Source organism: Dichotomopilus funicola, assembly GCF_033296635.1.
Source record: "Dichotomopilus funicola strain CBS 141.50 unplaced genomic scaffold C8A04scaffold_12, whole genome shotgun sequence".
NCBI lineage: Eukaryota > Fungi > Ascomycota > Sordariomycetes > Sordariales > Chaetomiaceae > Dichotomopilus > Dichotomopilus funicola.
The window spans coordinates 219,726-244,398 of NW_026944033.1; the positions used below are offsets into that span (position 1 = coordinate 219,726).

At 55.0% G+C, this 24,673-nt stretch overlaps 4 protein-coding genes across 4 annotated transcripts; all 4 read left to right on the plus strand.

Moving 5' to 3' along the window:
• Positions 1–2,704: 2,704 nt before the first annotated feature.
• On the plus strand, positions 2,705–5,312 carry C8A04DRAFT_10253 (phosphatidylinositol 3 and 4-kinase-domain-containing protein; the record flags this gene model as incomplete). The annotated part of the gene is made up of 3 exons (XM_062776513.1): positions 2,705–3,387; positions 3,447–4,223; positions 4,286–5,312. The coding sequence occupies 3 exons, from the start codon at positions 2,705–2,707 to the stop codon at positions 5,310–5,312; spliced, it is 2,487 nt and encodes an 828-aa protein (XP_062639230.1).
• Positions 5,313–13,302: 7,990 nt separating this feature from the next.
• On the plus strand, positions 13,303–15,004 carry C8A04DRAFT_35423 (S-adenosyl-L-methionine-dependent methyltransferase; the record flags this gene model as incomplete). The annotated part of the gene is made up of 10 exons (XM_062783166.1): positions 13,303–13,313; positions 13,383–13,497; positions 13,559–13,720; positions 13,847–13,932; positions 13,989–14,170; positions 14,233–14,391; positions 14,454–14,547; positions 14,607–14,676; positions 14,734–14,738; positions 14,881–15,004. The coding sequence occupies 10 exons, from the start codon at positions 13,303–13,305 to the stop codon at positions 15,002–15,004; spliced, it is 1,008 nt and encodes a 335-aa protein (XP_062639231.1).
• A 1,613-nt stretch (positions 15,005–16,617) lies between these two features.
• Positions 16,618–17,214, plus strand: C8A04DRAFT_35424 (uncharacterized protein; the record flags this gene model as incomplete). Its single annotated transcript, XM_062783167.1, has 1 exon — positions 16,618–17,214. The coding sequence occupies one exon, from the start codon at positions 16,618–16,620 to the stop codon at positions 17,212–17,214; it is 597 nt and encodes a 198-aa protein (XP_062639232.1).
• A 3,781-nt stretch (positions 17,215–20,995) lies between these two features.
• Positions 20,996–24,331, plus strand: C8A04DRAFT_10246 (SNF2 family N-terminal domain-containing protein; the record flags this gene model as incomplete). Its single annotated transcript, XM_062776512.1, has 1 exon — positions 20,996–24,331. The coding sequence occupies one exon, from the start codon at positions 20,996–20,998 to the stop codon at positions 24,329–24,331; it is 3,336 nt and encodes a 1,111-aa protein (XP_062639233.1).
• Positions 24,332–24,673: the final 342 nt, after the last annotated feature.

Genomic DNA, 24,673 nt, shown 5'->3' on the forward strand with positions numbered 1-24,673 from the left:
GGAGGGTTTACCTCACACGTTTTTTCCTTAACTCGGTTTGGTTCGGCTGGTTTTGTGTGTATGTGTATGTATAATGTGTGTTTAATACTGGGTTTACTGGGTGGAATTGGTGACTCTGGAATTGGGGAACCCGCCTTGGGTTTCGTTGTGTTCCTTTTTCTCCTTTCTTCTTTTTTCTTTCTCTTGTTTCACACCTTCCTCCCCTTAATACTTTTTCACTCGGGACTAAGAGGTGGAAATACGAGCACGCATGACATGGAATGACATGGTATGATAATGACAATGGAGGGGCAATGGTTCACACAAAATGGGTTCACAAAGAATAACTGGGGGGGGTTCGCCTGGTTTGCGTATAGGGGTAGTAATCTGAGTTGTACAGTACGTATTCGTTCTTCCTGAAGCGTGACCGGGCCAGTCACTCCCGTCTTGCCCTCCAAGCTTGATATCTCCATCATCCTCATCCGTGAGCCTTCCCACTTCAGCATCCCCCTTCCTCCCCTCTTCAAATCCTACTCCCATCAATCAATAAACAACAACCTCCCCCCTCCTCCTCCCAGCCCCCTCCTCCACCGGATAAAACGCGCCCGGATCCCCTTCCCTAGCCACCACCTCCCGAATGGCATCCCAATACGCCCTTGTTTCTGTCTCCCCGGTAACCAACTGACTCAGCACCGACGACACCCTCTGTCCACTCTCAAGTCCGGCACTGCCAGTAGCAGCCAAGCCCTCACCACCGCCGCCGACTCTCTTCCTCCCGCGCTCAAACCCAAACTCCCCGCTGCGCTCGCCTTGCTGCTGCTGGGCAAGAGATACCCCGCTACCACCGCCAGATACTGAAGAAGCAGTCCTTACCCCGTATCCAGAACCAGACTCCCGTACAAACCCAGGCTTAGGCCCCGGCCGATCCGGGTCAGCATGGTCTCTGCAGTTGGTCGGGACATGTGCAGTGTAGCCCCAGGAGGTGGAGCATGGGTCGGAGACTGGGCAGAGGTGCACGACGGGGTCCTTTTGTTTGCAGCGGCAGAGGTAGACGAGTTCGACGGACCAGCATTTGTAGGTTGGGGTGGGCATTTTGGGGTTCTTTTCTTTCTCGTCTCTTCTTTCTTGGAGAAGTTCCGGTGGGTTGTGATCCTGTCTGGGACGTGGGAAGATGGGATGGGAAAGGTGTAGTGTTTAATCCAACAGTTGCAACACTTGTGCTGCTGGGAGGATATCTCTTGCGCTTGGACGGTCGTTGTTGTTGGCTATCTGGTTTCTAAAAGCTGATGATGAAAGTGCTGAGCAGGCGCCTTTCCGGAAACGGAAAGCGAAGGTTTGTTTCAAAATAAAAGAGATGCTAAATCTCAAGGCTGTTTGAGCAAGGGGCGATGAAGTTCAGCGAAGAACACGATGTCTCACGGCAATAAAGTCGGTGTGAGACCGGACCGGGGAAAACGAGGACTGGCTGAAAATGCCCGATGAAGAAATGTGAAGCACGAGGTATCAACCTGTGTTGGGTTCCACGTGGTCGATGTTTTACAATGAGAGCACAAAGAAAAGAGAAAAAAGACTGTCGTCTTATGCTCACAGCTCAAAGTTACAGAAAGAGGAAAATAGAGATCACAAAAGAGAAAAAAGTTCACCCAGCTGTTGTTGGATCTAATCTATCGGTCTGCCGCGCTGCGAGATCGGGTGGCCCGGTTTGCTGACGGTTGGCTCGCCTCGTGACTGGCACAGCACAGCACAGCAACGCACAGCACACGACGCCTCTTTGGCTGGCTGGCGCTAAAGCCCGAAAGCGCTCCTTCAGCGCAAGGGTCCGATGTGCGCACGCAACTAGCCATGAGCGAGGCTGCAGACTGTCGGTCGGTCTCGCATGTTTGGGGTCCCCGAGGCAGCAACAAGGGCACCCGATTGGGAGGAGATAGACGTGGAAGTCCAGCGTGGTCTTCCGTACAGGGGAGCAACCTCCTGCCAATCCATCTCACTGCAGAGGTGGCCAACATGGACGAAGATGATTCGAGGGCGTGGGATAGTATGGGGGTGCTGCCTTTCCAGACGTTCCTGAGCACGCCATGGTCTTTGTTGTTAACATGTTGGATGTGTGAAAGGGTCTCACTCGAAAAGCGGTTGCTTCAAATTCCCAACAGACCCGAAGCTGGACCCTGAAAATGGACACAGTGCTTAGCGGCGACATAAACACTGTCAATTGGCACTGTCTGTGGCTAGTGCATTGTCAAGCCACAAAGCTAGCAGCAGCCACACCTGCACCCCACGCCCGGACCCCTGGCCATGCGCGCTTCCGTCATTGGCGGGCAGGGGCCGCGTTTCTCGCAATGGCTTGCCAGTTGTGTCTCGTCTTGCCTGGGACAACTTTTCTTGAACATTCGTGCTCCCCCAGCCCAAACAACCCCAACGCCGTCTTACTGACGCCAATTTTTCACTCTAGGTACCTGGGCGGAGTGTTTTCGCTACTACTATTGTAATAATACCATTCCGGTCCTTCCGTCGTTTTTGTGTGTTTTGTACCAACCAGTTTCGACTTGATCCACCCCCTTTTACTTCGACCAAGCCCGACCGACGATCGATGACATAGACCAACCATCAATCATTCCACGGTCCCGAGAAATCCGAAAACAAAGTTACACCTACTCTCTCCGTTCGGCTTGCCCGACAACCCATTCTTTCTCACAACAAAACGAGAGCGTCCTCAACAACTGCCAAGATGCCGCGGCCGGCAACAACAGGCTACGAGCGCCTCGCGCAGGCCGACCACAGCGACGACTCAGACGACGAACCGCTCGCCGCCAGCTATGCCTCCCTCCAACCCCCGACAGCCCCGCGCTATGCACCCGTGGGCCAGCCGCGCCCACACTCAGGCATGGCGACTCCCAAACACGCCGGGTCATCCGCCGCGTTCCACGAATCGTCCCGACCGGGTGGTGGTGCCCGCCGCCGGGACCGCGGGCGGCGGAACTCGGGCGTCGATCTCAAAGCTATCAACGCCCGGCTCGAGCGCTGGGCTGACGAGATCGCGTCCAAGTTCAAGCGCGGCCGTAACAAGAAAAAGGGGGATGAGGAGCGGTTGGAGATTCATCACTCTGTTTTTCAACCGCCGGAGGGTGTCCGGCCGGTGACTGCCGAGATGCTGGCCATCCCGGAGCCAGGGTACATGACCAAGGCCGAGTTTGAGGTTATTGTGGAGAGTGTCAGGGCGGCCATCCGCCAGGGCGTACATCCCCGCATGATCTCACAGGGCAGTTCGGGTAGTTACTTTGCGAGGAATGCGGACGGGAAGGTGGTGGGTGTGTTCAAGCCCAAAGATGAGGAGCCGTATGCGGCGGGCAACCCGAAGTGGAACAAGTGGATTCATCGGAATTTGTTCCCGTGTTTCTTCGGCCGAGCTTGGTTCGTTAACCTCTCCACATTTTTAGTTCCTATTCAGATACTGACTGGTCTTTCTCCAGCCTTATTCCCAACCTTTCCTACGTCAGCGAAGCAGCTGCCTATGTGCTCGACGCTCAGCTACGCACCCACCTCGTCCCGTACACCGACGTCGTATACCTCTCCTCCAAGTCCTTCCACTACCCGTTCTGGGACCGGCATGCCTTCTCTCGGAAAAGGAAGGCCTTGCCCGCGAAACCGGGCAGTTTCCAGGTCTTCCTCAAGGGGTTCAAGGACGCCAACATCTTCCTACGGGAGCACCCATGGCCGGACCAATACCTCTCCGGCTTCCGGACCACAGACCCGCACCGGAAACGCAAGCGGCGGTGGGCCGACAACTGCCGGCCGGGTAGTGCGCCCCAGGACGATGCAGATAGCGACGATGGTCACGAGACGCCACAATCGCAAACGCCCGGGCCCGGCAACTTTATGTGGACGCCATCGCTGAAGCAGTCCTTCCGGGAAGAGCTTGAGAAGCTGGTGATTTTGGACTACATCATGCGAAACACGGACCGGGGGCTGGACAACTGGATGATCAAGGTCGACTGGGAGACGGAGCAGGTCTCGGTGGCATCGGAGCCGGTCCATCTGAACATGGACGTGTCGGAGCCCGAGCCGGGGCCACGGCCTGTGGATTTATCGCAGCGGGAACCGAGGACGCGGGCGTCGTATCCGTACCGTGTAGAGCGACCTATGGATGCGTCGACGCCCGTGTCCAGCGCGTCGGATCCCAAGATCTCGATCGGGGCCATCGACAACTCGCTCTCGTGGCCGTGGAAACACCCGGATGCGTGGAGAAGGTGAGTGAACATGTTCACAACTTTGTATGCGCCTAGAGTATATTTTGCTAACAATTCTTTAGCTTCCCCTTTGGCTGGCTCTTCCTGCCCGTGGACCTCATCGGCCGGCCCTTCTCCCAGAAAACCCGCGACCACTTCCTCCCCCTCCTCACGTCCACGCAGTGGTGGAGCCAGACCCAACTCGCCCTGCGCCGCATCTTCCAAATGGACAACGACTTTCAGGAGCGCATGTTCGCCCGCCAGATCGCCGTCATGAAGGGCCAGGCCTGGAACGTCGTCGAAACCCTCAAAACCCCCGACCACGGCCCACTCGAGCTCACCCGCCGCGCCAAGGTCTGCGTCTGGGACGACCTCGTCGACGTCCCCGTGGCCGTGCCCATGCGTGCACCAAGCGCCGAAATGCGCCGCCGTGCCACTGCCGAAGCCGACCCAACCGCTAACATCACCACTACGACAATAACAACCTCCACCGCCGGGTCCCACGCCCACAAACCCTCCCACCACCACGACCTAATGATCGCCGAAGAAGAAGAAATGGACATCGGCGCCCACGCCTCCTCAGCACCCGTCACGTCCGTCGCCGGCCCCGTCATCGTCGACCTCCTCGGCGGCGGTATGACCTCCCCGCCCGCCGACCTCCCACACCCGGGTCGCTTCGAACTCGCCCTCCAAGACGACGCTTCCCCGAAGAGTCCACTCTCCGCAGGAGGGGCAACAACCGGCCCCAACAACGACAACAACCCCTCGCGCCCAACCAACCCCCACGCCGCTACCTCCCACCGCTCCCTCAACCTCTACTCCCCGGATCGCGGCCCCACACGACGTGAAAACAACAACCCCCCTCTCAGCGCCCATCTCACCAACGGCCATAACCACGCCCGCCGAACAAGTCTAGAAATCAGCGGCGGGTATTTCGCCGGTGCTACCATCCCCAGCGGGGGAGAAGTGGCTGATGAGGACGACGAGGAACTGGAGGGTGGTGATCTGGGGTATGCCGCCGCGACGGGGATGGAGGGGAATCGGAGGAAGGTGATTGTGGAGCGGTTGGAGATGGTGAAAGGGCGGAATCCGGTGTTTACTTGGTGTTGAGCGCACACACACTGGCAGGAAAGGGGGTGAAATGTGTTGAATCAAAATGGGTTGGGTTGAGTTGAGTTGAGTTCGTGTAGGCTTGGAAATTTGGGTTTGGTATGGGATATTGAATGCTGGGGGTTTGGCTGAGATACGATACGAGATAATTGAGCAAGTAGGTGGCTGGATGTGTCATCAAAGAATTCACGGAACGGTAGCCAGCCGGGTATCTACCTCCCTATCAACGCAGGAGAGAATACCAAGACGGGGGAATGGAAAGGAACGAATGGAAGGATGAAAGGCGGAATTGTTTTCCGGTTGGATTAGACTGGGGGCGGTCGTCGTCGTCGTTGTAATACTGTTTGTTAGTGGTGGTGGTGTTGTTACTGTAATTAGAACGGAACGGCGTTGAGGGTTTTCGGGAGATTCCTGGGGAAGCTTACGGGGGATATTTAAGGAGAAGGATAGAAATAAATATACATGGTGGTTTTGGTTACTCTTGTTTTGGTCACTCTCTACGTATTTATTATTGACATAAATGCTAAAACTCTGGGTGTTGTGGGCTGCTAAATAATGGATTAAAGAAAGAATATATCACCCTGGATTTATGGCTACCATGTGTGTATGGTCTGTTCTGACCTTGATCGTATTATGTTGATCTAATGTGACAATACAACGGCCATTGAATAAGGTGTGGGTAGACCAGGCCGGGCTTCGAGGTTACCGAGTGACAACGTATGTGGACCTACAAAGCCGTACCTGGCATGCTACAGTATCTAAGTTCATCTTTGAGCTTAAACGGCTCAGCTCACACCCCCATATCAATGACATGACGGCGCAAGTTATCGTTGAGATACGCCGTCATTTAACATCCTCCGCTGGCAACTCAAGACATAAGCTCCGGGGCGTATCAAGACAATTAGACAAGTAGACGGGTGTGATAGGTAGGAGAACGAACAGCAGAAAACGGGTCACAGAGAAAAGGTCCAAAGATGACCGAGCCAACAGGCAAGTCAGGCAAACAATGGTTGAATCAGCATTACCTGAGAACTGACAAACCGCATCTAGTCTCAGCCCACCGGACAGTTACCGGTCTCGGCGCGCAATGCCAAACGCCAAACGTCAGACACCAAGCGAAATCCCTAGATACCAAATCCTGGATCCTGGACCCCCCTCGGAAAACGAGCGCCCACTCACTCCCTCACCTCCAGGTATCTCAACCACAATGTCCCAAGAACCCTCGGGCCAAGTAAGACAGACCACTCTCACCCTCTCCTAAGCGGAAACTCCCGAGAGACAAAAAGAAAAGAGACGAAAATGAGGAGAAAAGAAAACACCCAGTCAGTCGGTCAGTCCCATCACACGACCATATCAGCCACCCGCGCCACCCGCGCCTCCTTTTCTCGCGTATGTACCTCTCTCCCCACCCTTTCCACCGGGTGTTCTCAGACAATCTCAGATCGACAAATACATACACCAGGTACCCGGAGTTCAAAGAGGCGAGCAATCAGGAGGTCTTATTCCCGTCCGATCGTACAACGCAAGGGAGGGTAGGTGGCTGCGATCTCTGTCACCGTGCAACAGCGGAACGGATCGAACGGATCGGACCGAGGGTACACCCAAACAGATGGGATGGTGGTGGAAACATCAAGAATGATAAATAATAATAATAATAATAACCGCAAAAACAAAAACAGGGACAACACAACAAAACACAGGAGGAATCAGTCGTTGTGGCTGGTCTTCTCCGTCTCGCTGTCCGCCACTCCATCGTTCCACCACGTACACTACACGTATATTGCCACCCAGCGGATCAGTGGGCCGCACACCGAGACCGGACCACGAATTAAACGACTTGGTATTCTTCCCACCCTGGCGCACTCTGTCGGGACGCCCCCTCGTCGCTTAATCACAATACCAGCGGCTTCATCGTTCCATGTCAAAGCAGTGATATGGCGCCGGATACCGAGAAGAGTTTTCAGAGCTGTGATCATAAAGACACGGCAGGCCAGCCATATGCCCTGTTCGGGGCATGGTCCGACAAGACAAACGGGGAGGAAAGGGAGATTTTGGCTTCAGATATGATATCTCCGCAGGAAGAACTGTAAGAAATGCATAGAAAGGATGAGATAACGAAAGGGCGTGGAGATGGAAACAGAAAAAAGAGCAGCTGGGTAGAAAGCGGTGGAAGATGAGTGTCGTTCTGCTCCATACCTCCGCTGATCATTTGTGTCCGTGTCTTTTCTCCAAAAGCGGGAGCTTGTGAGCGCAAGCGGCCACTCGAATATACGATATGAGGGGCAACTAACCCTGAAGTCACGGAGGGGAGGAAATATCAGGTAGCTCGGTTGTGACAGCGAAAGAAGACCGAAACATGCGTACTCAGTGGGATCACACAGAGCGGGGCATAAACTGCGGACACATCCCGTACAGTATCAGAGACGCGTTTGCAGGAATGGACTTCTTCCTACTTCGTACCTATGGGGGTATGTCTGCATGGATGTCCCCACACACATGCTGTTGAACAGCCCCATTAGGCAAGTAGGAGAAAAAGAAAAGGAAACAAGAAAAGATTAGAAGTCGGGAAGGTAGGTACGGGGTGGTGCAGCCGATTCAGGTGTGAGACACAAGATCAGGCCATGTACGTACCCGCGCCGTGTTTCTCCCCCAGCACCAGGCCCCATATGCGGGATTGTGGAGGGGGTTTGCATAGAAAGGAGGGATATGGGTCCATTTCTCACAGTCCCATGGTTGTCGCCGATGCAACTTGTCGATGCGACGGCGCGTACGAACATCCCGACCCGGTCCTTCGTTCCCTCTAACTCGCGTCCGGTGATGCCCGAAGGGCGAGTGAACGAATAATTTGCCGCGTTAGCCCCATTCCGCCCTTCTTCGGCCCAACCCCTCTCGCTCAACTCCTCCCCCTTCCGCAGCTCTCACACTTTGACCTTGGATATATCCCTGGTGTCGGTACCCACCCCACTCCCAGTCCTCCACTTCCAGGCTTCCTTGCCTACTTGCCCATCATGCACTCTTTTCGAGCCCCTGTTGATGACGGGGGCCTAATCCCCCCCACGGTATTCGTACCTCCTTACCGGTCAAGGTGTCACATGTAGTGTCAGTGACGAGCCCTTCCAACCTCTCGCATTGCTGGGATACTTGGTCGTCAACACTTCGCCTGCCGGCCCCTTTATTCTTGACGACGTACTTGCCTGCCGGAAAGACCCCTATACAGGCTTGCTGGCTCTGAACAGGACACAAATGAAGCCACCGGTAGAAAGCCCCCGGGTCTAAAACATGGTGCCAACGAGGGTTCTATCAAAGGCGCCATCAAAGCACTGTTGACAGATCGTCGGATCGCACAGCATCTTCCGTGTAAACTCACGGGCAAAAGAAAAATCTGAGTCCAGGTCTGGCCGATTCCCCATCCTACGGGTACAGGTAATAAACCAAGCACGGCGGACCGGTGGCGGATGAGGGTCCCACCGCCAAGTCCCATACGTGGCGCGAACATGTACACACAGGCAGGTCCTTTTCCCTGGCCGGGCCGGCAGCGCAAAGTAAAAATACCGCAAGTTTCTTGCCGGCACTAGTGTAGTGATGTCGAGAACCCAAGCGGAGCCTCTATTGTTATGGGCGTTGGGGGGGGGGGTTCTATGTTGTCACGTCGTAGTGAGTCGATCCGTCCCGGGAAAAAGGGAGGGGGACGTCGGCAAGAAGAACACCACTGCCGCCCTAGATATCGCGATTTCCTTCGGGCCCCGGGGCCTCGCAGCCACCAACTTCACGCTCGTCGTCACCGAGGGCTGCGGACTCGCCGCTTTCTTGCAAGGTGGCAAGGACCGTCGCGTCTTCTGTGGTCACCCCGCGTTTCCTGATCCCGGGGACGCACCGAAAGATGACAAAGGCTAGGCGAGAGGAAAGTTGCGACAGCAGATGCATGGCGTGCAGCGGGAGCTCTTCTCCGGGACCTGCTTGCGATGATCCCGCGGCTTTGATTGCTCACGCTCCTGCGTCGGGAAGCAGCCGTCTTCCGTCTTGGGGACAGCCTCCCCATTCGGCGCGTGTATGTTGTCCCAGATACTTCAGGCACTTGCATGGGGCTTGAAGAAAATACCTCGAGAGAAAAACTAGTGATGCAAACTGCTAGAACCCTCTTCATCCAAAAGAGGCTCGTTCATGTACATGCACGACCAGAGGCCCTGGCCCAGGAGTACCACGCATCGCACACCGTACACAAACGGGCCCAACGTGCCTTTCTTTTTTTTCTCCTCTCCCGCGAATCCCCACCAGTCCCCACAAACCCTCACGAACCATTTGGCCGGGATTCCGACCGAAGGAAAAGGAAGAGTGCGTGCTCGAATCGGTGGGTTCGGGAGAGACCGCCGAAAGGGAGGGGGTGGTTTGTTCAGGGTTCCACAAACCCGACCGCTTGGGACGGCCTGCTGGTGTGCGAGAGCGGGTTTCGAGGGGGTTGACTTGTCGAGGGGCTGGGGCCTTGTTGATGGGGAAAACGCTGGTTTCAAGGAGATTGCATTCCGTTTGGTGGGGGTCGAGAGACACCCACCATCATTTTAGTAATGGGTACTGTGAAGTGAAGTGAACACGAGCCATCTCCGTGAGTCCGTCTCTCGTTCACCATTCCCCGGTTTACTACCGACATAGCAGGGTTTGTCTGGGCAACGGTCTGCAAGCTCATGGCCCAGCCGGGAGGTGCGACACCGGGGCTTCTCTCAGAGCCAAAGAGCATGAGGGGAGGGCTGGGAAATGGTCAACATCTCGCTGCGCTGGGTGGACGGGTTGCTTTCCCTCAGAACCAACGAGCAAGCCATCACCAGTAGGCCCGAAAAAAGACGGCCGTAGGCTGCAGTGATCGTCCTCTTTAGATCTATCCAGGTGTTGAGGAGGGTCTTGTCGCCATGTTGGTGTGTTGGCGTGCACAGTGCCGGCGTGCCCAAGGGCAGTCGCTCACCCGACCCAGCGGTGCGGTTGCGCCCAGGAACGCCCCAGTCGGTTGCGAGGGGGGATCCCTGTCGGCCGATCCTCCTGGGTCCGTCCGACCTTTCTGGGTTCGGTTTGGTTGGGAATGACTCGCGAATCTGTGCTCCTTGGCACCACAACAAGTTTTTCTTTAACCCCCCTTTTCCCTTTGTGAAAGTGTTTCTCATGTTCGCTCCGGCGGAAGAACTCCATATGGGACCCCACAAGTTACTTGCAGATGATTATGTGCCGGTTGGCAGCTGCTCTGCATACGCAGCAAAAAAATCGTGGCTTTTTTTCGTGCTGGTGGGTGGGCCTGGATGTTCTGGGTCTGATCTCCGGGCTGCGAGTCTTTCCCAGTCCCAACCAGCCGGGATAGCCACAGCTTGGATGATTTGAAACTCGATCCCAGAACTCCGGAACCCAGATGTCTAGGCTCCCAGGTCTTTTTGTGGCGCCTACAAGGATCATGGGGACGAAGATGAGCGCTTTGGTGACCGCCTCGTTCTCGGACCTGTCGTCTTTGGCGATGGCCTTGTTGTTGATCCATCCTCGCGTGCAAGTTCCCCTTCCGCTGCATTCGAACCTCGGCTCGGTTGTGCTTCTTGTGTCCCATCTCAAGGTCTAAACCATCATATCCGGCCCAGCTCTTTTTCACATTTCATGACGCGACATGCCGCATGGTGCCGGGATTGTTGCGGGGGGAGGGGGGCGGACGCAAGGTGACCCCTCTCTTCTAGTTCTCCGTTCTTCATCAAGGCGTTCCCCGTCCCGCCTTCCGTTCCCCCCGGCCCAGTCCACTAACTCTCCACTCCAGTCAACGTTAGTTATCGGTGCCCGGCATCACAACAACCATTCCAGACCTTAGTGTAGCAACGTCTCGGTAAACTCCTCGCACAACAGTCTCTGGTAAGAAGGGAGACGGGGAGAGGGGAATGATGGCCGAATCAATTGCGGGTATTACCGCGCAGATCCGCCGTCAAGAGTTGACCGTTTCACGGAGGCCGATCCATTTCGCAAGCCGGACCCCCGTGGCGAGGCTGTGTCCAAGACAATCAGGACCCGTCGGTGTGGTTTGCGCACAGATATGTGTGGGTAATTTACCAACCGGGCGGGTGCCGACAAGACATGAGACGGCATCCCCAAGCTGTTGGTAACCGGTACGTACTGCCAACCCCTGTAATTTGGCCCAATTCGCGACGACTGGAACGGACATGAGCCAATACCCCCAAGAATGCTGGGTCTACTGCTGCGTGGGCCCAGCGTTCTCACGCTCCCGCTTTTTGCTAGGCGACTTTTACCATTCCAGAAGAAGGTAAAGCCCCCAGGGGCAGATCCTTCTCTGGTATTGTTGCGGCCTCGTCTCGTTGTCATAATAGTCCAGAACCAGAGGTGGAACGCGGCCCGCAATAGCTGGGGTATGGCAGATGGATGTTTCGCAGCAGCGGGATGACGATTAGCGTCCCCGAGGCAACAGGCAAAAAATCCGTGACCATCTCTTGTTGGGGTCCCGCCGGCCCAGTGCCTCAGACGGCACAATGGTCATTTCAGCCGTCCACAAAATCCTGGACCTAGAATCCCAGGACCGTGTCCCCGGGTTTTCCCCGACGCTTCCTGAAGGGCTTGTCGGGCAAGTGACTTTGCTGGACGTGGTGTGCAGCATCCGACGGTCCGTAACCCCAAACCTCCACCTTTAGGCGCTTCCTGTCTCCCCTGATGCGTCTCGATCAGCGCAAAGACGAGAATAACGGAGAATTTGCCGGGCCTGGGTCCGCGGTCCAGGGTTTTGCGACTGGGTCCTGGACCGCCTCTCGGCTTTGACGGTACTCTCACACCCCGATGAACCAGTTCTTGCTCGTTTGACACCCAAATATTGAACACCAAACGGGGATGCAACGTTGTTCCCCCGAAAATACAAGGCTGGAGCATGGAACTGGCGCAGCAATTAACCCAACCGCAGTCGCCCACACAACCCTCTCCCGTCAGGGAGGAGTTGATAGGCGTGATGTATCCACCGGAGAAACGAGAAGACCCGCCTAGCAAAAACTCACATCTGAAAGGCGATGGGGTGGTCTGTCCACCGGCCGTCAGTTCTCGGCGCTGCATCAGGCTAAGAGTGTCTTAGCCCCTGGTGAGGTCCCTAATGGAGGGGGAGGACACGTCGAAGTAGCAGTCAATCATTTGGCGTCTCCAATCATGAAAGCGATGCTCGCGGACCTTCACCCGGAGCCAGCGGCGGCCGGTTACCCACCGGGAAAGCAAAGAGGTCATGCGTAATGGACAAGTCAGTTCACCTGTCTCGATCAGCAGAGAATCCCAGCGCATGCGGGGGGGGTTCGGGGGGCCTCACAGGTCAAGCATCCACAGCAGAAGCCGATTTCATGGACGAGAGTTTATCGAAACAATGTCCTTGTCCAGAAAAGGGCAAGTCCACGTATTCGGGAGCCCACCAACCTCGCCAAGGGCGGTGTATATTTTCAGAAAGCCGAAATGCCGGGACTGGTCAATCTCAAGGTGATGCTTTCACTCATCTTTCTCGAACGGCCGAATTAAGGACAGGGGTCCTCGGACAGCCCTTTCCCACCCCCAAAACGCATGAACGGCAAGGCGCCAGCAACGCTCCATGATCGGCAACATCATAGTGGCCCGCAAACCGCCCGCGCAGACCAATCTGAGATGATATGGTCCAGGACAAGGGGTCCACCGAGCGAGTGTCCCTCATTTCAAACGTGGGAGTGCCGTATAGGGAGAAGAAGCAGCTCGTCCGACAAGGTCCTCGAGGCCCGTCCCGAGGGCAGCCAGGGAGCCTGAAGCATTTTCGCCCCCCCCCCCCCCCCCCCCCTTCCTCAAACCTGCATAAGACCATGAAAGTCTTCATGATGCATGGCCCAGATTTTTTGGCCCTCCCCACTTAAGCTTAAGGAAGGTGTATTTTTGCCGTCTCTGATTTCCGTGTTCCGTCAACGCTCCTGCGAGTCTTCTTGGTGGGCGTCAAGGAAAAGTCGAAGCCAACCAAATCGCCACAGCCATGAACGAAGGGTGCGTAAACCACGGTTTGGGCCGTGCCCTCCCACGTCGTTGCGGAACCCGATACTAAGTTAGACGCAGTGATTCTCAAACCGTGCCTCTGGACAGCATGTACGAGGAACTGGTTGTTCACGGCAACAGAGAGTTCCAACGGTATGCCCTGGACAACAATATATACTTCGCCCCAGTTGACGAGGTGAGGATACCTTGGGTGACTTCTCGGTTGCTGCTCTGACGATGTTGCTGTGGCCAAGCAGGACGAAATCGAATACATGCAGTACTTGCATGGAATTCTCAACATGATGTTTGAGAACCGGGCCATTTTCCCTCCGATTCCACGACCAAGAAGAATCCTGGAGTGCGGGTCGGGATCTGGAGCGTGGGCGATGGAGGTGGCCGAGCAGCACCCTGAATGCGAGGTATGTACCCATAGCCCAAAGAAAGTCGGCTTTTGATTCCCAGTCTCTTTGTTCGGAAACAGTTATCATCGCCTATGGGCCACAGGAAAAAGTGAGTTAAATATGCTAACGTAGATGACGTTCTAGGTGATTGGAATCGACATTTACCCTTATCCGGTGCCGGAAGACATACCCTCAAACCTAGATTTGCAGATTGACGATCTAAACAGTCCGTAAGGGTGCAAATTTAACACGGAGCTTTTGGCGAACAAAGTTGACGCGGGGCCAGGTCGACCTTTCCTTCGAATTACTTCGACTTGGTCAATAGTCGGTTGATGGCAGGAGGGATCCATGCAAACAGGTGGATGAATTATTTGCGTGATATATGGAGAGTTCTCCGCCCTGGTGGATGGTGTCAGATGGTGGAGATACACTTCAACGCACAGTCGGACAACGGGACGCTTACCGATAGTTAGTGAGCTAGCGCGCACCTTACCTTGCCCTACGGCCATGAGTGCTAACTTGGGGTGCAGACCATGCTCTTCAAGTATGGTCGCAAAATTACTTGCAGAGTGTACAGCCAACAAAGGAGCCGAGAGCGGCCCCGCGGCTCCGGAACTGGATGACCCAGGCGGGCTTTGTCGATGTTGAGCCACGAATGTTGATTTTGCCCCTGAGTGGATGGTCAACAGGTGCGGGGCCCACGGTTAATATGGGTAACAACTTACCACCAGCTTCGCTAACATGCTACTAGATCCCCGAGAGAGTGCAATAGGTAGTGCGACGCAAGCGATCACCCACCGCCTTATGTCGTCGCTTTCTACATACCCCTTCTCGCAGTTCCTCAGGTATGTGACTCGGCCCCGTCACAATTCGAGTTCGGCAAAATGTTGACAACTAGCGCCAGTATGAGCAACGCGGATATCCAGCTCCAGATAGCTCAAGCCCGTAGTGAAGCTGACGACCCGAACTTCAAGGTGCGAGACCATGGCTAGATTGATGCTCAGAATGTCATTGGCGCCGCCATTGTGGAGGTTTAGTCTGTTGGCTTCGTTTAGTCCAGATGATACTAACGCGTTGCGAGATATATCAGGCTTACTTTCCTCTGTAAGAGAATCCATTGGGGGTGGTGCTTTCTAATGTGCACGGCTTTAGTGGCATGGCTGACGGTGGTGTCTCAGTTACGTTTGTATCGGAAGAAAACCCGGGAGCAGCAGCAGGTCGCACGCGCATGGCGAGGGCCGCAGCCATCAATCGTCGAAAAGCGGAAGACACGGAGACTCAAGGAAACGGGCGCGACATTGATAAATAACCAGCGCCAACACAATACCTGGCTGGTCCGACGAGGGTATCGGATATTCCTGAGTCGCGCATAGGCAAATACGCTGGGCCGTGCTGTGCTGAGAGGGGACCACCAAGCATTAGTCTCGCTATCAACCCGCACTTAATAAAGGCGCGGTCCTCAAGGAGGGTTCAGATTGTGCCTGGCACTTTCTGGTCATGGTGTTCGATTGCTGATGGGCAACAGGTTGCGGGCGATAGGTGGATGTATGGATGGATATCCGGAACACAAGGGAGAAAGAACCCAGCGACGGGAACTTTTGGTCGAGCTGGATTGAAATTGGAGCGTTAGTAGGAGGTGCGGGCGCCTACCGTAATGGTTGGAGGAAGAGCACCCGGTACCAAGGCTGGGTAGGTAAGGTGGTACCTTCCTCCACAGGGCTGTGGACGGGAGTACGGGAGGACAGCGAACAGTTTGGAGACTTTGGACCGAACGAGTCAGGAAGGAGAGCCGGTGTATCTCAAGGCACCTGCCGTGTAATACCTAGGAAATGTCACAACCTAAGCTGTGACTTCCAATTCTATTAGCGCATCAAGGTCACACAGGGCTTGTCGTCGATGAGAGAAGATGGGATGGAGGCAAATCAGCAGATTCGGGCCATGGTGTCACCAGCACCTGCATTTATCAATCACGGCTCCTTCCATCTCGGTTCTGCTTAGGTCCCGCTAAGATTTGCATGGCCAATTCGAGAGGCGCCAAATGACCCCCATCAACCAACAACCAAAACAGTGCCCAACGTCCACTTAGTGCCGAGCCAAACGGCCCGGAGCCAACTGCTCACTCCCGCACGCAACTCAGCTCAGCGAGGTAGGGATGGCTGGTCATCCACTCCCTTGCTCATTAATTCACCATTCCAGCGGATAACTTTACCCCTTATCCTTCACCTAGTTAACGGAACCCATTAAGTTATCGCATAAGACCAGAAAGCTTAAGTACTACGTCGGCGCTTTATCGAGTCATGTAAGCATTGCATACGCAACACATCACATTAGTACCCCCAGATGATGCTCGATGCTCAACGGCGAAGCTCTGCTCTGCATCGACGATCTTGACGGCCAAACTCCGCGGCGACATCAACGCTTCCCCGACCCTAGGCAGTGGACCCGGATTGATGCCAGGGGTCTGGGGTCCTCTTCTCTTGATATTTTGATGTCACGTGAAAAGTCGGTTTTCGGCCTCAGGGTCTTACCTACGAAGACAGATCTGTCGACAAAGGGTGGAAAATTGATTAATCGGTCAGCGTCAAGCTTCGTCAAGCTCTTCGAATTCCCCAATCGTCCCAAATTGTGATCCGACCAACCGACCTCTGCGGGCACCTGAGTTCGGCCGAGGCGGGCCACAGGATGCTTGGCCAATGGCTGAGCAACATTCTCGCGAACCAATGGGCAGTCCTTCCGATTCAGCACCACATGCATCAAAATTTTGGGGGCCTTTTCGCTGCCGGAGCCTCACACAACAACTCGAGGACGCGCAAAATCTTCCGCAGCGACGAATAGGGACCGATTGACTTTCGATTCCGAACCTGAGAGCTCTTATTTGATTCCCACAGCTTTAAATCATTCTTCCCAACGGCACAATGGCAAGCAAAATCTCCCCGTTGCTTCTCCAAAATTTCGGCCGGTCCTCCCTCCGGCCAAGCCCTGCCCTTCGAATTGCTCGTGCGGCTTTCTCGACTGAAGCCCCGCCCCCGCCACCGCTCCTCTCCAAGCTTAAAGATGACCTTAAGGCAGCGATGAGGGTGAAAGATACCAACCGCCTCGCCGTTCTCCGCTCCGTTCTCGCGGCTACGGTCAATGCCAGTAAGGCAGACAAACCCATCAGCACGGACTCGCAGTTGGTTGGGGTGATTCGAAAGTTAGCGCGGCAGTCACAAGAGGCTGCGAACGAGGCGCGTCAAGCGGGCAGGGAGGACTTGGTCGAAAAGGAGGAGGCACAACAGCAGATCCTCGAAGCATACGCTTCTGCGAGCGGCCTGAGGGAGATTGGGGAAGCCGAGTTGAAACAGCTTATTGAGTCTGCTAAAGCCAAGCTGTTGGCTGACGGCGTCAAAGAGAAGTCGATACCAGGGCTAATCGTTAAACAATTCCTTGCTCCGGGTGGAACGCTGGACGGGGCAACATTTGATTCGAAGAAGGTGGTTAGTTCCATCATGGAAACCTGCGGGAGTAGGTAGGGTTTGGCAGGGCGATTTGGAAGTCGGCCTCGCAATACCAGATGGATCGACGATGTATGATAGCTGTTTAGCCGCACGAGCTTATAGACACTGCATCATATGTATCAACGTACTGACAGGTTTTAGCGCCGAATATGCGCATCGAGATGCGATCGCGATGTTCCAACCGCGGTTTCAGGATGTCCATCAGGCTGGACCGTATCCCTTCCGTTTATCATTGGTTCAATCTTTGGGTCGATTGACGGCTGCAAGAGACTTGCAGAACAATCGAGCCGCAACGATCGACAGGGGTTGAAATGCAATCATGACGTCCACGCTTTTCCTGTCCAAAATTTAACAGGAGGGTTGGTAAAAGGAATGGGATTTGCTGTGTAACCAAGTCACCGCATACTAGCACCCGAAATGACTATCAAAAAACCGTTTCTCTATCTCAGCACACACAAGGTTTGACGTTATCGAGCGTACTGGCCTAGAACGGGACGGCCGGCTGAGAATGTTACTTGCAGGGTCCTCTCTCCGAGTCATGACGAAGCACGCGGGCGATAACGGCAACATGGTCGAAACATCATGACGCGAAGACCTTGGATAAGGCTAACCCAAACTTCACTAGTTGCCATGCTGACAACAGATACAGATGTGTTATAACAGCAGTGTTATTCAAGTCCAGTTTACAAAACCTCATAGTTTGTTTTCGCTACGGTGGGTTGCTGGTTTTTTCGCTCGCACTCGCGCACTAGGAACGTATTATACTTTTACGACAAGGATAGCAGGAGATTGGGACAATGGCAACTTACACGTCAACTTCTCCCGCCGTCCAGCTGGAAAAGGCCATCCTCACCACCAACCAGCCATCAATCTCACCAATTCCCACCATCACCTCCTATCGAGCAGATCCAAACCGCACGCCACACGAAACTAATCTGGAAGCCGAGCCACAGCGAGGGCGGAAACGCCAACGGACTTTAGAAGACCCCCCCTTGGACTCGAGTACCACCAGTGCCAAGCAGCAACAGCAGCACCTTTGCCCAAGAGAAAGGCCCGGCCCAGGCTCGACAGAATCGTCCACTTTCCGCGGCCGCTGCCGTCGCCGGTCAACATCCCCCTCGCTATCGTCGGCCACCACGACCCCAAGTGAGAGCGCGCATCCTCACCCCCGCCGCTTCCCCCTTAGCCATGATCGGTTGTACCATAACCACAACCAGCACTACCTACCCGGACCAGCAAGATTCTTGCGGTTGGGACAGATTGAACGGGAACAACGTCCCGAACGAGACAGGCATGGGTCACGACGGAAGGTAGTGGGACGAAGTACCAGCAGCGAAAGCAGGGACAGAAGAGAAAGAACAATAACCAGGCGGACCAGCAGAAGCAGGCGCAGAAGAAGCCAGAGTCCTTCACGGTCAAGGTCTCCTTCTCCCGCTCTCGACGTTGGGGAAGAGCATCGTTTTGGACCGGTGTTGGGCTCGGTATTTGATCGGCCGGGTGTAAGAAAGCAGACAGCCACTAGTTCGTCAACTCGGCGTGCTAGAAGCGGGACCCGGAGACGGAGAAGGCAGAGAACCAGGAGTCGCAGCCGGGAACACCGGGATAAGTTAGGTGAGGAGGATGACGGCGGTGAGATTGGGGCTGTGGCTAGGGGGGTCGCGGCTGGTGGTAGTGGTGATGTTGATATCGCCCGGATTGGCGGTAGCAGTGGTGATCGTGGTGGTGAGATCGAAAGTGGGGGTGGGGCGATGTCGTCGGCAGTTGGCGAACATGGAGGACCCGCGGATTTCGGGTGACGGGAGAGTGGTGTGGGGGTTGCGCGTCGCGCATGGTTGCACCGGGGCTGGGGGTGTGGGATAGTGGGGTTCAGAGCTTCGCAGGGGAGTCACGAGGGCTGCTGACCTTCCGATTTTTTCCTGAGGAGACTCCTGTTCCGTCTTTCTCGGCCCCTTCCATTTTCCATCTGAGCTCAGGGAATTTAAAGTGATTACCTAATTAATTCAAGCTCTCCATTGTCTGAAATGTACGGAGTACACATGGACGTGATTCTCAAACGTAGAACCCCAAACAGCAACGCCTTGCTGGCTTTAACTTATAGGGTCTGATTCTCTTGAATAAATAAAAACCTCGAAGGTCAACCGGAGTCTGTTAGTCGAGCTTCTCCATGGGGACCTGGGAACATGGCCAAGATATCTCGGGCAACCATTTGTCAAAACTCTGCAAGCTTAAAGTTTGTTAGCCAATAAAATGAGCAACGAAATGAAAGGAAGGACAACACCGCAAAGAAACAGAAAGTACCTTGCAAGTCTCAACTCCACGTCTTCTCCTTACTCTTGTTCTTCAACTGACTCTCCGCATAATCTTCGACTGGCGAAAGGAGGAGCGGTGAGTGTGACCTTTTGAGTTGCACGCCGGGACAAAAATTCCCGAACAAATCTCAACCTCTGCCAAAGGTTAAATGGGATCTTTCAAGTTAAAGCCGTGCACGGTGCGGGGGATCTCTGAGGTCCGTCCCAACTTGTGCCGGCGGTGACCCCTCTGCCAACATCCACCATGTACGTATCTGCCTTACCGAGTTTACGTACGAGCTGCGCCCCAGATTGGTAGAGGGGCATTGTTGTTTCGGAGGCGAGGCTCTGAGCCCCTCAGCCAAGGCAATGAGAGAAGGAGCTCAAAGTTCCATGTTGGGCAATCCTGCATTTGCACTCCCTCCCGGGGAGCCTCCCCTGACGCATGCTATGTACGTCGCGTGAAACCCACAGTGATTTTTGCATGCGGCCCCTTGAGTGCTTAGGCTATTATTAAGGGTCCAAGGAATGCCATGGGAACACCAAAATCGACAGCTCACAAAGATCGGGTTACACACTCGAACACTTCTGCTCTTTATTCGGTGAAACGGGAGATGGCAACCTAGATAAAAAAGTGACCCGCAAAGGTCAAGTGTGCTGGGCTCGGTGTGGCACGTGCCAGTATTTCCACCGCAATCTGTGCAGGGTCACGAGGACCTATGGCGGCCAGTTGATTGCGATAACTAAAGCTTCTAGCCTTCAGAAAGTGACGGGAAGAGCAACGGCAGCAACCATAACCAAGAACCCGTTGCTTCCTAGCCCAACCGCCGTTGTGGGCATTTTTCGTGGCTTCCATTAGTTACCTCTATATTCTCTACCTGGTTCTGAAAATCCAAATGTGACCAACTTTTGCGCTTTTGGCCTAACCCGCCTTCAGAATCCATTACCGGTTCTTTTTCTTGGCTAAGGCCTTCTCTATTTCCCTCTGCAGCGACCGCTGAACCCTTCTTCCTCTTCCTTTGGGTTCCCTTCTCCTGCTAACTAGTTAACGAACGCGAGATTTCCGTTAACTACGCCTGCAAGGATACCCAGCAAGGGAAAGCCTTCTCTCTCGCAAAATCTTGTTTCTTCTCGATTTTCGCCTTTGCAACAAACAAGCCGATCTTGCCTGTGATGATCCTGGGGTTTTATTACTGAGATCGCTGGTGTTTCTGGCCCAAGGAACTGCGCCGAGATTTCTGAGCAAGTGCGTCGGCAGTCGGCCGCCCACAGCACACCTCGGTGAGTCTTCGAGTCGATTGCGGCCTCTGCGGTTGCGGTGCAAACTCGCCTCACACCGCTCCAAATCCAACATCCTCTTTCTTTCTTACTTACTTCAAACCCCCAACACTCTCAATCCATCGTTGGCCACCGTTTGGCATGACACCCACTCCGATACTAATTCCGGCTTTAGACCCCACCCTGTCTTCCAAAACGGCATATCGCCTCTCACCCCGAGCGCGACCAACATGTGGTCTCCGGCTGCTTTGTTGAACCCGGGCAAGGCCGGGCCTGACCCGCCGCCCCGGCCTCAATCTGCCGGTGCTATTCCAACATCGTCAAGCCTCCCAGTTGCCTCGTTTGTGCAGCCGGACATGTCATTCCAATTTACCAATCCCGGCGAGACCCTGGCAATCGATTTTGCCGGTGTCCCTGCTGCGACTCCCGGACCTGGCACCGAGCAGTACGGCCTCCATCACCCGGTTCCTGCCTCGCCGGCCTTCCAAAACCGCTTTGGCCGCACCATCGAGCGCCTGCATAATTTGCAGGACCGCAGTGCTGTGCCCCAGCCAAAGCGTAGGAAGACCACAAACGAGAACGACCCTACCCCCCTTCTTCCCACCCATAACTCCTTCTCCGGATTCCCTGGGGGCCCGGGCACAAGTATTCTTACCCAACACATCAAGCACCAGCAAATCCCGGAACTTAGCCAGGCCACGCCTGTGCGAAAACCGTCCGAGACGATTGACTTGACCTCTAACGATTCGGAGCCCGCCAAGCCCGTTCAAACGCCCAAGGACCCCATCAAGAACGAGGAAGTCTGCTATGGAATGGTGGAGAGCGCTTCGATTAACTGTCACCGCGTACCATCACCCAAACCCGGCATGGTCTCAATTAATGGCGATGGCTATTGGCCGCAGGTCAAGGTGGTTCTAAAACGCAAGGCGGGTGACCAGACATGCAAGATCTATGTCTACGATCACACTCGTCACATCTTTGGAACCGTCGATGTCAAAACTGCTGAGTGTCTTGCTCCTCTCCTAGACTCGGCGCTCCAAATTCGGACGGATTGTCGGATTCCTTCCCGGCGGAAGCAGCCTGGGGAACAGATGGGGCAGCCGGCCTCATTCGCCTGCAAGTTTGATCTGATGATCTATGGCCCTCGCAAGTACGCCAATCAGGTGGGCAACCATCTGTTTTCTCGGAAACTCAACCTCGTGAGCCCACCGCGTGTTGAGAGCGGGGTCAAGGTGTTCAATCCTCTAGCAACTGAAAATCGACACACTCCAGCTGCTCGGAGCAGTGCGGGCAGCAGCCACCAATACCGACCCATGGCGGTGGTACGCACGGCGGAGGAGATCCGCTCCGATGTTCTGGGCGTCTTCGATTCCCTTCCTAAATCTGAAGAGCTACCCGAGGCGGACCCCGATCCGCGAATCCAGACTGCCTTACTCAAACACCAACGGCAAGCCCTCTACTTCATGACGGCTCGCGAGTCGGAACAGCTTCCTGACTCCGGAAAGGGCCTCATCACGTCCACTTGGCAACGCAAGAAGGATCGATTCGGCGCCGTGGCCTGGTACAATGTGGTCACGAACCAAACGCAGCGAGAGCAGCCACCCCCGACACTTGGCGGTATCCTGGCCGATATGATGGGCCTCGGGAAAACTCTCAGTGTGTTATCGCTCGTCACCAAGACCCTTGACGCTGCCGACCAGTGGTCACAAACACCCCCTCTCCAGCCCAAAGCACCCGAGCGGAAGCCTCAACATCAGTTCGAGCAGTTTGACGTGCCGAAGCCAACATCGCTTGAATTGACCCTCTTGCGACAAAATGCCAAGGCCACTCTGCTCGTCTGCCCCCTAAGCACCGTCACCAACTGGGAAGAACAGATCAAGCAGCACATTAAGCCCGGCACCATGACATACCACGTTTATCACGGGCCGAACCGTGTGAAAGACGCTGAACAGTTGGCGCAATTCGACTTGGTCATCACGACTTATGGCTCTGTCGTGAGTGAGCTCAACTCGCGAAGCAAGAAAAAGCGCGGCGCATACCCTCTCGAGGAGATTGGTTGGTTCCGCATCGTCCTCGATGAGGCACACACCATCCGTGAGCAGAACACGCTAGCCTTCAAGTCGATTTGCCGGCTGCAGGCAAACCGCCGATGGGCCGTCACTGGAACGCCGGTCCAGAACAAGTTAGAGGACCTGGCCGCTCTTCTAGCCTTCCTGAGGCTGAAGCCCTTTGATGAGAAGAGCAAGTTCTTGCAGTTCATCATCCAGCCGTTCAAAGCTGCGGATCCTGAGATTGTACCCAAGCTTCGGGTCCTGATTGATACCATCACGCTTCGTCGCCTTAAAGACAAGATCCATCTTCCCAAGCGCACCGATGAAGTCATCAAGCTGGACTTCACGCCTGAGGAACGTCAGGTGTACAACTGGTTCTCGAAGACGGCACAAGACCGCATCCGGGCCTTGACCGGCCAGGGTCTAGGCCAGGAACGCATCGTAGGTGGTAGGACTATGATACACATCCTGCGGTCGATTTTGCAGCTCCGCTTGATTTGCGCCCATGGCAAAGATCTCCTTAGTGAGGAGGATCTCGCTGACCTCCAGGGCATGACCGCCGAGACGCCCATTGATCTTGACAGCGACGATGAGGATCATCGGCCCGTCCTACACGAGAAGAAGGCGTATGAAATGCTGTATCTGATGCAAGAGGGCAACAGTGACAACTGCTTTCGATGCAACGTCAAGCTCGGCGCCGCGGAAGTGGATGACCCGGAGTCCGATCGCCAGGACGACATTCTTGGTTACATGGCACGATGCTTCCACGCTATTTGCCCGGCCTGCGTAAGCCCGCTGCGGAACGAGCAGAACGGGTGTGAGGGGTGCTCGGGGCTCACGAAATCATCTTGCATCGAGCTGCGGCGCAAGCGCGCTGATGTCGAGCACGAATCTCGTGCGATGAAGAATAAGGCTTCCACAGGCAAAACAGTCTCCGGCGACCGCTACAATGGCCCACACACCAAGACCCGAGCCCTTCTTGACGAGCTGCTCGTCAACAAGGAGCTGAGCTCCATTTCCCCTTCGGAGCCACCGCTCAAGTCGGTTGTCTTCTCCGGCTGGACCTCACACCTTGATCTCATCCAGATCGCACTGGACGACGCCGGGATTATCTACACCCGTCTCGACGGCAAGATGTCGCGCACGGCCCGCAACGCTGCCATGGACTCGTTCCGCGACGACCCTTCGGTGCAAGTCATCCTAGTCAGCATCATGGCCGGCGGTCTCGGTCTGAACCTGACGGCCGGCAACAGCGTCTTTGTCATGGAGCCGCAGTTCAACCCCGCTGCTGAGGCACAAGCAGTGGACCGCGTCCACCGTCTCGGCCAAACACGCCCAGTCCGCACCGTCCGCTTCGTCATGAGGGACAGTTTTGAGGAGAAGATGCTTCAGCTACAGGACAAAAAGAAGAAGCTGGCTAGCTTAAGCATGGATAGGGATCCGAACGACCGGATAACTGACCGCACTGAAGCCGCCAGGCAGCGACTGATGGACTTACGCAGCCTATTCAAATGATCGACCATGGGTCCGACTTAGCACAGTGGTGCCCGAGAACAACAACCGATACTCTGCATCAATCAACACAATAACACACACGCCAAGGTTATGAAACGATGTTATCCCTCTTTCCCTTTTTTCCCTTTTTCTTGACGACAAACACCACGACGACAAGAACGACCAGCAACTGGTATTATTCCCTTTTTCCTAGGACATCATCATTCTTCCACAGCATTTCTCATTGCACAGATAAGGCGTCGAACAAAGGGAGAGGGAGAGAACAATCCACTGGGACTATCGACAGGGAGAAGTCGGCAGTCCCAGCATTATTTCTCTCGGTGCGCATTTTCAGGCCGTTGC